This window comes from Propithecus coquereli, unplaced genomic scaffold (genome assembly GCF_000956105.1).
Source record: "Propithecus coquereli isolate 6110/MARCELLA unplaced genomic scaffold, Pcoq_1.0 Scaffold849, whole genome shotgun sequence".
NCBI classification, from domain to species: Eukaryota; Metazoa; Chordata; class Mammalia; order Primates; family Indriidae; genus Propithecus; species Propithecus coquereli.
The window spans coordinates 303,598-318,716 of record NW_012154718.1 but is presented as its reverse complement, the minus strand read 5'-3'; the positions used below and the strand labels follow the sequence as shown (position 1 = coordinate 318,716).

At 39.3% G+C, this 15,119-nt stretch overlaps 1 protein-coding gene across 2 annotated transcripts in view; it reads right to left on the bottom strand.

Moving 5' to 3' along the window:
* Positions 1–281: 281 nt before the first annotated feature.
* The window catches only part of FAM120C (family with sequence similarity 120C), a 97,130-nt gene continuing 82,292 nt past the window's right edge, over positions 282–15,119 (bottom strand). Inside the window, exons 11-16 of one of the 2 annotated variants that reach the window (XM_012663975.1) lie at positions 11,169–11,283; positions 9,031–9,240; positions 7,613–7,814; positions 5,247–5,385; positions 4,798–4,855; positions 282–1,418 (exon numbers count right to left, since the gene is read on the bottom strand). In XM_012663975.1, coding sequence (XP_012519429.1) covers positions 1,164–1,418; positions 4,798–4,855; positions 5,247–5,385; positions 7,613–7,814; positions 9,031–9,240; positions 11,169–11,283 — 979 coding nt within the window. In that variant the 3' untranslated portion in view covers positions 282–1,163. The remainder of the gene's footprint in view (positions 1,419–4,797; positions 4,856–5,246; positions 5,386–7,612; positions 7,815–9,030; positions 9,241–11,168; positions 11,284–15,119) is intronic. The other variant, XR_001138294.1, reaches the window with a different exon arrangement.

Genomic DNA, 15,119 nt, shown 5'->3' with positions numbered 1-15,119 from the left:
TTAGTAAGGATTTCAGATTTAAAGTGTGGTCTTTTGAAACCCACCACTCCATAGCAGTGGAAGCATTTCTGGGAAATTCAGTAAATCCTCTGGGACATCACCATGTATGTATGTACGTATGTGTATACATATATATATATATGTACACACACACACATACACATATATATATATATAAAATATGTATAGATAAATAGATCTGTCTCTTTATATAAAGGGTATGTGTATGCATATAGAGAGATTCATGCATTCATATATACACCCACCCACACACCCATAAACACACACACATACAAACACACACATACACACACACGTACACACACAGAGTCTTTTGAGTCCCTTTCACTACATTGATTCCAACCCTTTCAGGGTGTGGGCAGTAAGGAGTAGGCGAACCACACCACATCTTCTATTTTACAAACAGTGACTGGTTGAGAGGCAGGAAAAATCTGCCCAGTACTTTTCTGACTCACTTGAATCCCCCAATACAAAGGCCATTGGTAGTTTCTTAAGTGTATAAAATAAAAAATAAAATAAAATAAAATAACCAATACTACCTTACTTTCCTGAAAACATCTACCTATCTGATTGTCAGGCCAGAGCTAGAGGTGGTGGTACAAAATCCTGGGGTACAGTGAGCTGGGAGAAAGAGTGAGGAGGAGGTGGATACTGATGATATATCATGGCCCTACCACTTCACAGAGAAAAAAAACAAGTCAGGAAACCATAGACAGCTGTCCCCACAACCCCATAGGTTCATCATGTAAATATGCAAATGAATATGGTGATAAATACTCAGAAAACCAAAGCTGGAACTTTTCTATAAGACCTTACATGATGACATCCAATTTCTGACAGTTACTACCTTACTAGGCTCCCAGGGGAGATAAAGAGAATATTGGTGCTATATATTGAATTTGAGAATGGGAGCTAGTCTTGTTGCCATTGATGTTTGACCAGAACTTCTCCATAAGCAGACCACTAAGTCTGGAAGCCCAGAAAAAGATAAGGAAGGGGAAAAGATGGATACAATAAGATATCCCATCCAAATACTGGATAAATCTAGGGTGAGCATTTATATTCTCCTCTAACTTGGGCCGAGAATCAGAAAAGTACAGGTTTTCCCATCTTCCCGATCTAGTGAAGTCATCTTCAGCGTGTCATTCCTCTTTCCGTTGAGCCACAGTTTCTAGCTTTTGCTCCTGTAAGCGGTTCTTCTCCCCATTCTTCACAGGGAGGTAGCGGTTACCATTATTACACACATTGCTGTCTCTGGATAAGGCACATTGTGATGGGACTGGAAGATGATGATCACTCTTCTCTTCCTTGATCAATGTGCCATTGTTTCCGTTTACCTGTGAGCGAGATCGACCTTGATGAAGCTCCAGGGATTTAGAGACTCCATCTGAAGAGCTCTGTCAAAAACAGAGATACTCAGTGGAAATGGTAATCCCAAACTGGCTGACCCTCCCTAAGCATGTTCATAGGCTAGCCTGAGGAAGCTGCTTCAGTTCTTCAAAAACACCAGAAAACCTAAAGCTTGTTGATACCTAGTCCATTCTGATACTGTCCTGGGAACTTACGGTGACAACAGATGGACTCAACTATAATTCAATGGCAATGACACAGCTACTGTTGACAAAGCTTTATGTTTTTCTAATACTTATAGGGACCCTAAATGGTAGATCTTATGATGCCCCATTTACAGATGAGGAAACTGAGTCTCAGAAAGATTAAAGTAACTTGCTCGAGGACAAAATAGAAAGTCATAGGGCTAGGATTCCACTCCTGGTCAGTCAGCCTCTAAAGTCTGATGTAGATGTGCAAGTGAAAGGAAAGAAACATAAGAGATCTATGTGCAACATTCCACAGAATCCTTCATAACTAAAAACAATCATCTGTTTTTCTTTTTTGTTGTTGTTTTGGTTTGCTTTTTAATTTTTTTGTTTAGAGACATGGTCCCACTCTGCTGCCCAGGCTGTAGTGCTGTGGCATGATCATAACTCACTGCAGCCTCAAACTTCTGGGCTCAAGCGATCCTCCTGCTTCAGCCTCCTGAGTAGCTGGGATTATAGGCACGTACTACCACCACATCCAGCTTGTTTTTCTTTTAATCCCAGAAATGTGACTCCTTGTGCTAATGATATGAACTGTATAACTCTGCAGTGTAGTACTGGTTCTCAATGAATGGTATTAGGAATAATAACAGCCTTTGATTACTAAGTGGTTGGACATGCTGCATCCTTTGTTGTTCCCTTTACAGATAAGACAACTGAGGCTCAAAAAAGTAAAATGACTTTAATTTAATCCTCCTAACAACCCTGCAAGGTAGATACCAATTTCTCCAATTTTAAGGATGAGCAAACTAGGGCACAGAGAGGCTAAGTAATTTGCCCGAGGTCACCGAACTGGTAAGTGGCAGAGCCAGATTCAAAGCTAGATCATTTGGCTCCAAAGTCTGTACAACATGGGGGCTACTATGAAGTGTTGCCCAAGAACCTGGAAATAAGATGAAACAAGTAAACATTCACACAATGGATCGAATTAGCCACCTGAGGGAGTCAACAAAGAAATCAAAACACTACAAATAAGTGACTTAAGAATTTAAGAACATATGAAACTCTAGTGGCCTAGGAATCATCCCGGGAAGACAGGACTACAATGTAAGCAGATTTAATAAAATGGAACAATTAATTTTCTCATACTCTGGAAAAAAGGTGACTAAATAGAAAAAGGAAAGTCAATAAGGAAGTCAGCAGTATTTCTGTCCAGGGAAGATGCCTTAGCTAAAAACAAAGTCAACATGAGGATTTCCTTGGCCAAGGTACCCCTAGAGTAGATAAGAGTACCGGCAGCAATCTTAGCTAAGAGAAATTTAATGTCACCTACCATCCTTTGTTTTCTCTCTCTTTCCTCATCTGTAAAATAGAGAGAATAAGAGTATCTATTATACTTCATAGGTTCCTGTAAGAATTCAAGTGAGACAGTCCATGTAGAACACTTAGAACATGTGTTTGGCACTATAAGAACTCAATAAATGCTAGCTAATATCATTGTTCTGATTCCATGCCCCCAAGCAAACTTCTGATACTATGGCATCTCTTACACCTTGCCCTTAGAGAAAGAAAGTTCCAGCAGTAATGGTTAAGAGTATGCACATAAAGTCAGCCAGACCTGAGTCTGACTCTTGCCTCTAACAATTAGAGACGTTAAACTGTATTGCAATCAGCACAACATAGGGCTTTGGAACTAGTTAGCTCTGGCTAGAATGTCAACTCTCATAATGACTTGATGGATAATTTGGGGCAAGATGCTTCATTCTTCTGAGCCTCAGTTTCCTCCTGTTTAAAATAGGGAATAATAAATACCTCACTGGGTATTTATGTGGTTTCAATGAACTCGTGTATTTATAAGAGTGACTGGAGGTTGGTTTGAAGGTAGTTATCTCAGTTGATTGTTCACAATCAGTTACAGATAGAATTCCTTGTTCTACTCTTTCCCCCCTTCTCACTACTGCACTTGACTAGTAAAAAAAAAAGAGCAATTGGAGAAAAATAAGTGTACAATATATTACAATGATTATTTCTTCTTATCATAAATCAATACTTTTTCTCTTCCTCCTTTCCTCTCCCCTCCCCCTTAGCCATATCCACATAGCTATTTCTGTGATCTTGGTTAGTATGAGTCAATCACTGAGATGGATGTACTCTTATTATACCAGAAATATCAGGTTTTTCAGACTGTATGCCTGATGATCAGACCCTGAATCTGATGAGCCATGAATTCACCAAGGCTGTACCATCTTATGGGAAACTACCTGGGTGGACTATCTTTCCTCCTAGGTGCAATCCTTTTTACCTTACGAGCAGCTTCTAGAAAAAGCCGAGAAGCTTTGAAAAAAGGACAAAGTCACTGCCCTCTAGCTTTGGAGTGTATTATAAAATGCTTTGTGTGGGAGACTTACCATTCTAGTTCCATTTTTGGCTCAAAATAACATTAGAGGAAATTTATCTTCTTTGAGAAAACATTAGATAATGGGGGTTAACATTGATATAGTGAGGACTGGCTGTATACAGGACAATAAATTTAGGATTGAGAACTGATGACAAAATTGCCTAGGATTAGAGACTACATGTAAAATGTCTAGAGGGTGCTTGGTAGAAAGTAGGTACTCAAGAAATGGTTGTTGCTATACTATGAGGAGCCCGGCGGTTTGAGTCCAGTATAAGAATGCGGATCACTACAAGACTAGGTCCACATAGTCTATATTTGGGGTGGGGGAAGGGGGCGTGTCTAATGCGGACCAGTGGGAACTGTAATATAATTCAAGGCATAGATTACAAGAAAATTTAAGACCTTGCTGAGTCATGAAGAATAAGCAGAATGGTAATGCTCCCCCCGCTCATATTCAGCAAAGGCAAAAGCCCAATTTTCTAAGCATCTCTGGTGGCTCCTCAGAAACTCAGGCAGGCCGTAGGCACTCTCACTGTTAGTTTCACTCTGGCCCCTTTCTGGCTGCATGTAGCATATACTATGCTAGGGGTAGGTCTTCAGGACACAGAACCTGGTTTCTATCTTGTAGCCTCCCTCAGGGAAAAGGATAAGACTCTGCAGCCCTGTGGGCTAACCCTCACTAGACCACTAGAGAGTGGGGGAATGAAATCAAATGCCTGGAGAAGCTGTGAAGCTCCCCTGAGCAGCTAAAATTTCCATGCCTGATCTGATCTCTTGCAATTTAGCTGAAAAGGCAAGAGGCTTCAAACAGAAGTCAGATAATCTCAAAAAAGTACTTACTTGTTTATTTCCTTTTTTGTGTCCTTTGGATCCTCTACCAGTCTGTTCTTTTCCATGCCTTTAGCAAGTGGGAGAAAAAGTGATCATGAGAAACATATAAAGCCTACATCCTCATTTTCACTTGGTTAACTATTCATCTCCTTTAGAAAGTTTGACCCTCTTAAGTTAGATGTCCCTCCTCTATGTTACCACTGTGAACTTCTCTCTCTGTCATTTCTACATTACACTGAACTGAAATGTTCTGTGTCCCATGTCCTCCTCCAGGGCAGAAATTCTTTTGTCAAGGCAGGGCATTTTTTTATATGTTTGCTAAACTAAACTGAAAACTGGCTTTAAAAAGGGAAAGTTAGTTAATGCCTCTTACCTTAATAGAAGGATTCAATGGCCGGGCATTTTCCCAAGGGCACTTTGATTGATACTAGTTCACATCAACCTATTCGAATACATACCCCTTTCCTGGCCCACCGACAGAAACCACTTGCATGCCAAAGGATCCTCGGCCCCTAGAGGATCTGCTGCCCGCCCACTGGCCCACAACCATCCCAGCAATCTCTAGTTTTCCTCCTTGAGGTGGGATTGGATGGAGACCTGGCAAGAGAGGAAGAATATCAGTAATGAATGGTAAGTACAAGGTAGAACAAGAGGTGGAACAAAAGATCCTACAGCCTACCTATTCTTCTTATTTTCATTTCTCTCTGATAAAAGATTCTGTGATAACAATAAGGGGTTATGAGGCCGGGCGCGGTGGCTCACGCCTGTAATCCTAGCTCTCTGGGAGGCCGAGGCGGGCAGATTGTTTGAGCTCAGGAGTTCGAAACCAGCCTGAGCAAGAGTGAGACCCTGTCTCTACTAAAAAATAGAAAGAAATTAGCTGGACAGCTAAAAATATATAGAAAAAATTAGCCGGGCATGGTGGCGCGTGCCTGTAGTCCCAGCTACTCGGGAGGCTGAGGCAGGAGGATCGCTTGAGCCCAGGAGTTTGAGGTTGCTGTGAGCTAGGCTGATGCCATGGCACTCTACCCCGGGCAACACAGTGAGACTCTGTCTCAAAAAAAAAAAAAAAACAAAAAAAACCAATAAGGAGTTATGATTAAAGTGAATTTAGGGGGAGGAGTTTGAAGATCTGTACATATCTACTTTAGCAAACGGGGTGTGGGTGATTAATTTTTTAACTACCAACTCTGGCATATAGTAGAAATTCAATATTTGTCAAGATAATGTCTTAAAATCTAGTTATTGGAAAATTATAGGCCAAAACCACTTTTGACACAAATATGCATCACTATACACTGTATGATTAGCCAAACAACCAAACTAAACCAAAAATAATGAAACTAATAGTAATTTATAATTAAAAAGCAAGAACAGGTAGAAACCAGAACCAATTCAAGACAAGACGGCATGATAGTTTCTTAGAACAGAAGAAATTCCAACTATGTGTGTAAGCTTACAAGCACAGTCGAGTTTTTGTAATTAAGCACCAAAATAAGCATTCATAGAATAAGGAGTTCTAGTAGGCCTTTAATTTTAGTTTATGGAAAGAAACTAAATGTTAATAATCCTTAACTCATTTAGCGGGTTGTTAGTAAAGAGCTCTTCGCTTATATAAAAATTTAAAATCCAAGGAACTAGGGTGATAGCTATTCCTAAGAGGGACAAGAAACACTTGCATTTGGGGATCCTTCTGTGGCCTTTCAGAAGGCAGAGGCTCCTCATGAACCACCAGTAACTAGAGACAAATCATCACTGGCTCTCGAAAACTTAGCCTTAATTAAGGCTGTCTTCTGAGATTTAGATAATAAAATCAACACACAAAGAATCAGAGAAGGGATCTATAAAGTCATCTAAAAGGGATGAAATGGCTGGCTCCCCGGATGTAAGACTTGATCATTACCTGACTGAACAGGGAGTTACCAGAGCAGACTTTCATGCTGCTCATCTAAGCCCAGCCTTGAGCTAAACACCCATACTGAATTTTTTTATGACACTAAAAAACTAACTTCAACTTCCAGCTTTATTATTTTTAAAGCAAGGAGCAACAGACAACAAACTTTCAACCACAGCAATGACACCCTCACCCAATCACAGAATCTTGCTATTTCATGTTAAAATGTCCCCATTAAAATATCCCGTTTCACCAGGGACACATTGTTTGAATTATCAGGATAAGTATCTGAGCTACCTAAGCATGACTATGTATTCATGGTTAAGTAGTAGCTCAGGTGTCACCATAATTTATACATACATATGTATGTGTGTATTTGTGTGCGTGTATTTGTTTTCCTCGCTAAACTGCAATCCTCTGGGGACATGGTCAGTGACATATTTCTCTCCATGCTTCTAGAGCTGAAGGAAGGGTAATGTGTCAGGTCTACCCCCAGAGTAGAAATGGGTACATCAAGCTATCGTCATTTGCCAACACTGGCCATTTACTCCCATTGCTCTTCCTGCAAGCTCCTGTGTGCATCTGCCTATAGGGGAAGGAATGAACTAACAGCAATCATGAAGATCCAGTTCATATGAGTTATCGTTCTCAAAAGTAATAAAGTGGCTTCTGGTTTCCCCATCAATCACTTCATGACTTTGGTTGGTGAGAGTCAAATCCCTGAGGACCAACCAACTCTATGGAGAGTGGTCTGGGAAGTCAAAATGGATATAAATTGCTCTTCACACTATCACTACACAGCATAGAAAGTATTAATAAATGATTATAAGATATATGTGAAACTGTTGCTTCTGTATCTGGCAATAATTACTGGATGGGTTATTATGAAATAAATCAAGGATGGTAAATACCTCATTCTTAGGTACTGACCTGCAAAGCCCCGGCTCCTTCCTTGAGGAGGAGGTGGCATGGAGCCCATGGCTCGGGAATAAAGTGAAACAGGGTAGAGAGAGGGCACCATGGGAGGCACAAAAGTAGGTGATGGAAGTAGAGCAGAAGGCGGTGGATGGTTCATGTTGACTCCTTCAAGGATACTCTGTCTCATCTTTTCCACTTTGGTTGCCAGGTCAGCCTTCAAATGAGGAGCACAATAATAATAGCAGCTGCCACTTTTTGAACTTGTCCCGTGTTTCAGGTACAGTATTGTATTGAGCAATCTAGGTACAGTCTCACAATTCTATTTCCATTAAAAAATTGAGGACTATAGTTAAATGGTTTAAGGCTACACACTCAGGAAGCCTATCTGGCACTAAAACCCCCACTCTCCACATGACATCATATCAGGTCTGACCAAGGCTTGTGAGGTGCATTGACTAAGTCAAGGAAGATAAATATAACAATAAGGATTTACTAATGGTCTCTTACATGGCTAGCATTGGGCTGGGTCATTTTTTAAAGGAGAGGTAACAGAATTAGGTAAAAGAGAGAACAAAAATCTGACAAATACAAAGCCTTTTAACTTTCTCCCCCATACTCAGGATTGGAGACCCTGAGCTCTGTCCAGGATAAGCCCATACCTCTAGTCTAGAGGTCAGCAAACTTCTGAAAAGAGCCAGACAGTAAATATTTTAGGCTTTGTAGGCCATACTGTCTGTCACACTTACTCCACTCTGCCATTGTGGCATGAACGTAGTCACAGACAGTATGCTAGTCGATGAATGTGACTGTGTTCCAATAAAATGCTATTTACAAAAACAGGGGGTGTGCTGTATTACAAAAAACAGGAGGTAGGCTGGGTAGTTTGCCGACCTCTGTTCTAGTCCCTCAGCTCATTCCTCGGAAAATGGATAAAGGAGTAAGATTTCCTTTCCCTTGCCTTCTCTCACCTTTCCCAAGGTTTCATTTTAAAAAGTCCTTTGCTTCTACTCTGTCATCTACTTTACTATCCTCTTCTAGTTCCAAATATAGTCCTTTACAAAAAATATCATCATTTATAAAAGAGACTTACAGTTTTTGTAAATAAAGGAAATGAATTCCTTTACTCTTAAGTTGGAGGAAAGGCATATAGTATATCTGAGTATTCCATGGGAAAGAAATACTTGGAGTAAGAAATGGGGTAAGAAAACTTCAAGCTCTTGAAAAAACTTTCCAACACATGATTTTATAACATGTACATACCAGACTATGGGCCTTTGGGACCACTGTCGACTAAGTTAGGTTCAGGTCAGACACATTCTCCTACTTTTGCTCCCTCCCTCCCCAATGTCTCTGCTCTTTTCCTCTCCCTGCTCATTCATCTCCACAGCAAATCAGAGCTGGCCCTTAGCAGCTACCCAACATGCTGGTACCTGGCCATCACAGAGCTCAACCAGGGATACTCGCTCTCGGCCTGCTTTAATTAGCTTGCTCTGGAACAGCTTGCCATCGAAGTAAATCCAGGGGCAGCAGTGCTCCCAAGGGACTGGCTGGCCACAGGCATCATTAGCGAACAGAGCTGTGTCAACCCCACTCATGAAGAGGGCAGCAAGCTGGATCCCTCGGGCATCCAGTTTCTCAATCTGAAACCATTACAGAGGAAAAATTACTAAGAAACTACTGTTAATAACATTTACTCTTATTCCTGTCATGCTGATTCTTCCAGTTAAATTTGAATATGCTGCCCTTCAATATAGACATTTGAATGCACAAGCAGCTTTTATCCATGTCTTTCCATGAGATGCTTTGAAAGGTACTCACCACAACATTAAAAAGATACCAACTTGAGATATCTTTAATTTTTGCCTGTCAAATTAGAAAAAATTAAAAAAGTAAAGACTGAAAGAATACTCAATGCTGATGCAGATGCAGTGAAATAAACAGGAGCTCATATAAATCTGGTGAGGAATGTATATTACGATTAAACAATATGTGCCAAGAACCTTGAAAATGTTCACATTTGTTGACTCAGAAATTCTACTTTTAAGAATTTATTCTATAGAAATAGAGATGTGAATAAAACTCTATGCATAAAGATGTTAATTATAACATTACGCATAATAGGGAAAACTGAAAATAATCTAAATCACCAACATTATAATAATTAAATAATACATCCATATGATAAAATATTATTTACTAAATATTTTTTTTTTTTTTGAGACACAGTCTCACTCTGTTGCCTGGGCTAGAGTGCTGTGGCGTCAGCCTAGCTCACAGCAACCTCAAACTCCTGGGCTCAAGAAATCATCCTGCCTCAGCCTCCCAAATAGCTGGGACTACAGGCACTCGCCACCACGCCTGGCTAACTTTTTGTTTCTATTTTTAGTTGGCCAGCTAATTTTTTCTATTTTTAGTAGAGACGGGGTCTCGCTCTTGCTCAGGCTTATCTCGAACTCGTGACCACAAGAGATCCTCCTGCTGCAGCCTCCCAGAGTGCTAGGATTATAGGCGTGAGCCACTGTGTCCGGCCTACTAAAATTTTTTAAGACATAAAATATGTGCTGTGTTAAATGAAAAAACATAATATATAATTACATAAACAATATCGCAACTACATAAAAGTGCATGATAAAGACTGGAAGAAAATTTCCACAGTGGTTATTTCAAGTTGGTGTGTTAGAAGATGGCTTTAACAGGAAAAGGGGAAGTATTTGCACCTCTCCTAGGTGTGTACTACCATTAGCAGCTGCTCTAGGACCAAGCAATACTACTTTACTGCAAATAGGAACCACTCACTGTTTGTCTTACACTGTTTCATCTTTCCCTTAGTTGACCTCACTCAAATTAAAATTTTGCAAGTCTTATTGAACTTGGTATTCTACTTTACCCTAGGGCCTCAAAGGAGCATGGCTAGTAAAGTCAGGGGAGGGGTGTTCTGCATTAATAGCTATATTCATTGAGTACCGAGTACTTAAAATATGTCAGAAACTGTTCTTTTTCACAGATTATTTTACTTAACATTCTCATAATCTTACAAGTAAGGAAACTGAAGCTTGAAAAGTAACCTGCCCAAGGTCACATAGCTAAGAGGTAATAAAGCTAGGATTCAAACTTAAGGCAGCCTAGCTTCAGACAGTATCCTCTATACTACTATGTTCTACTGCCTTCAGTGGGTGGATTTTCTTCCTTACGCTTTTCTATACTTCCTCGTAATTCCCAAAACCTATTATTAAAAGGGGGAGTGGACATTTACTCAGACAAGCAGAGGATACCAGGATAAGTTCCCTGTACTGTATCTTGTAGGAATTAGAAACCTTACCATGGTCTATGGGCCATGATTTATTTGCCTTGTACAATATCTATCGTTTCTGTCCAATCCCATCTATCAGTATGGGAGCGATGTAACAGACACCTCGCAGTTTTATTAATAGACATAAATATTTGGTTAAATTAAGTCAAACACTTACATGCAGAACTTACTCTTCTCCCCAGCTCCAGGAAAAAAAGACCTAAAGTAGAGCTATAAGCTCATAAAAGAAAGAATTTAAATGAGGGTCGTTCAAATCACCTTGAGTTCTTGGAGTTGATCTGGTTCGTAAAGCTGGGTAGACACTGCCTGTGCAAGGAAGGTATCTAGCTCATGGCGATGCAGGATTCGGCCCCCTGGCCACTGAACCATGTACCTAGAAAAATAAAAGCATTGTTATCAGGCCACAAAAGTACATTTATTCACGTCAAAAACATTTATTAGCTAAGAACCTATCATGAGCCACACTCTAGGCTAGGTTTTGGCAATTCCAACTGAATGAAATAAAAAGAATTTCTGCATTGGTTACTTGCAGTCTGAGTGGTAGAGGAGACAGGCATGTACATCAACAATGACAGGACAATATGTTAAGTACCAAGATAGAAGAACACACAGGGTGCTATGAGAGCACAGAAGAGGGCTACAACTGTAATGGTGAGGGAGCACATCCTGAAAAAAGTCATCAGGAGCTAAGTTTCAAATGACCCATAGAATTTAGTGAGACAAAAGATGAGGAAAGGGTATTCTAGGTTAAGGGAAGAGTATCTGTGAAGGAATGGAGCTATGGTTCAGCATGATGCACCAGCTTCCATATTGCTGAAGCTAAGCATGTTTGGAATGACAGGAGGTGAGATTAGAAAGTAGGCCAGATCATGAAGAGTCTCAAAACCAGGATTAAAGCATTTGGACCTTCACACTGCAATTGTAGGAAAACATTTAACCAGGAGAGTGATATTGATTGGATCAGAGGGGAAGAGACAAGGCATGGATACCAGTTGGGAGGTGACTATAGCAATCTGTGGCCAAAGAAGAACTGAACAGAGGCTGAGGGGATGGAGGAGACCAGGGGACAAAGATGAGAGCTATCAAGGAGATAAATCCATAGGATTTGGTCATGGAATTTATGGGAAGAGAGTGAAGAAAAGGAAAGAGTCTAAGACTTAGAATTCTAGCTTGGGCAGATGGCTAGATGACATTGATGAGTACTTGAACTGAATGTCCATGAATTGAGTATGCCTTACTGTTCTAGATACTGAGAATGCAGAAAGAGGAAGGGGGAGGAGAGGAGGAGAGAGACGAAGAGAGAGAGATGAAAAAAATACATCAGTACAAAGTCTATGTCCTTAGCTCCCTGAAAGCCCACAAGACAATAAGCCCTTTGCCCATTCTTTCATTTTTGACCTTTCCATCTTATTTTGTTGGCAAAATATAAAGCAAAAATAGAAGAAGAAAACAAATGCAATTACAGTAGGAGACTTTAATATACCACTGTCAAGCTATGACATGTAAAATATACCTAAAATAAGTTTAAAGCCACAGAAGATTTGAATAATATTAATATAATAAATAAGGTTTAAATGCTTGATTGACTTTGTACAAAGAAAATATTTAATACACTCTTTTCAAGTACCCATGTGAATTCCCATGAGGTCTAGGACCTTGCTTGTTTCCCCTTGTTTGTCGTCATTATTTCTTATTTATTATAAACTATCTAGCATAGTACATGGCATAGAATAGGTATCAGCAAATACTTATTGGAGGAGTGACTGGATGCATCAATCAGGTCATGTCAAACAAAAAACAAAACAAAACACAACTCAACAAAAACACGTCCTCCAAAGCAGAATTGTACCAGTCACATTTTGACTACTGTGCAAGAAAACCTGACCTAAAGGAGCTCTTAAAAGAGTCAAGTGTGGGAGACAGGCGAGCTACAGAAAGACTAATACAACACAAGGGTGTGATTTTATGAGTTGAACAGATTGTTATGGGTGCTCTGAGAGAGCGACTGAATTTACCTGGGAGAATCACAAAAGGCTCCACAGAAGAGGGAATATTTAATTTCCTAGGGATTGGAGATTTTTGTTTGGTTTATACTTTAATGTTAATTTGTAATTTTAAATGTCACTCTTATCTTAATATAGTGTGTGGCAGAGTGAGTGCTCAATAAATGTTTGCTAAACAAATGAGCCAAAGTCAGGACATTCGAAAAGAAATACTAGCGCCATCTTTGGACCAGCACTGCTATTCAACTAGTCTCGAATGAATTATGAGACAGAGTGTATGGTCCAATGAATCAGAGGAGTAAGAGGCTCAGAAATGGGGCAACGGAAAATAACAATAATTACTAAATCAACCAATATTTAGTGATGCTTATCATGTGTGATTTTTGGAATTACATAACTCCAGTGTGGATTTTCTCTGGAAAAACTATAGTGTTACTTATTTCCCAAGGAACTTCCTCAATCTCAATGACAATATAACATTTTTATTATTACTATTAGTAGTAGTTATATTATTATACATACTATATATGAGCACTATATATTCTATTATAATATATGCAGCAAACTATAAGTTATGCACATGAATAACATTTCCTAAAGGCCTCTGATATTTTAGACACCTTGCTAGCAACTTTATATATGTAGAATGTAGTGACAAAGAATACAAACTTGGAGGCTGACATCCTTGATTCTAATCTAGGTTCCACTACTCCTTTTCTATGTGACTCTGGGCAATTGCTTCATTTTTTTCTTTAACACTACTCACTTTTAAAATAAACTTTTTATTTTGGAATAATTTTTTCTAATTTTATTTTATTTTTTTGAGACAGGGTCTCACTCTGTCACCTGGGCTAGAGTACAGTGGTATCATCATAGCTCACTGCAACCTCAAACTCCTGGGCTCAAACTATCTTCCTGCCTCAGCCTTCTGAGTAGCTGGGACTACAGGCACAGACCACCACGCCTGGCTAATTTTTCTATTTTTTGTATACACGGTGTCTCACTCTTATTCAGGCTGGTCTAGAACTCCTGGCCTCAAGCAGTCCTCCCACCTCAGCCTCCCAAAGTGCTAGAATTATAGGTGTGAGCCACCACGCCTGGCCTATTTAGAATAATTTTAGCATAGAACGTTTGTTATTGCCTTTTTTTATTATAAACATTCTAGTTGACTGAGTGAAGTGGTATTTCGTTGTGGTTTAAATTTGCATTTCCCTAATGATTACGGAAGTTGAAAATTTTTTCATGTTTATGCTCTAATCCTATATCTTCCTTGGTGAAATGTCTATTCACACCTTTTACTCATTTTTTAATTAGGCTGTTTGTTTTTTTATTATTGACTTGTAAGAGATTCATATATTTTCTGGATACAAGTCCTTTATCAGATTTATGATTTGTAAATACTACTCCAGTCTGTGGCATGTCTTTTTCAGTTTCTTAATGGTGGCTTTTGAAATGTAAGAAAGTTTTATATTTCGATCAAATCACACATATATATATATATGTATATTTTCTAAGAAATCTTTGCCCAGCCCAAAGTCATTGAAAATTTTCTGTTTTCTTCTATAAGTTTTGCAGTTTTAACTATTACCTTTGGTCTGTGATCCATTTTGAATAATTATAGTGTAAAGTAAGGGTCTAAATTCATCACTCAACAATTGTCATTGATCATCATTCTCAATTTAATGACAATGGAGGATTGTCATCAGGGGTACATATGTTTATAATTATTATATCTTCCTGATGAATTGACCCTTTTATCACTATAAAATGTTATTTGTCTATAGTAACATTACTTGTCTTAAAGTCTATTTTGTCTCATATTAGTACAACCATTACAATTTTCATATGGTTATTGTCTCATGGTATATATTTTCTCTTTTTTTTTTTTTGAGACACAGTCTTGCTCTGTCACCCTGGCTACAGTACAGTGGAGTCATCGTGGTTCACTGCAACCTCAAACTTCTAGGCTCAAGTGATCCTCCTGCCTCAGCCTCCCAAGTAGCTGAGACCACAGGCGCGCACCACCACACCTGGTTAATTTTTATTATTTTTAATAGAGACGGGGTCTCAATCTTGCTCAGGTTGTTCTCGAAATCCTGACCTCAAGCGATCCTCCTACCTTGTCCTCTCAGAGTGCTAGGATTATAGGTGTGAGCCACCGTGCCTACCCCTCATGCTATGTTTTTTCTATTCTTTTTCTTTCAAC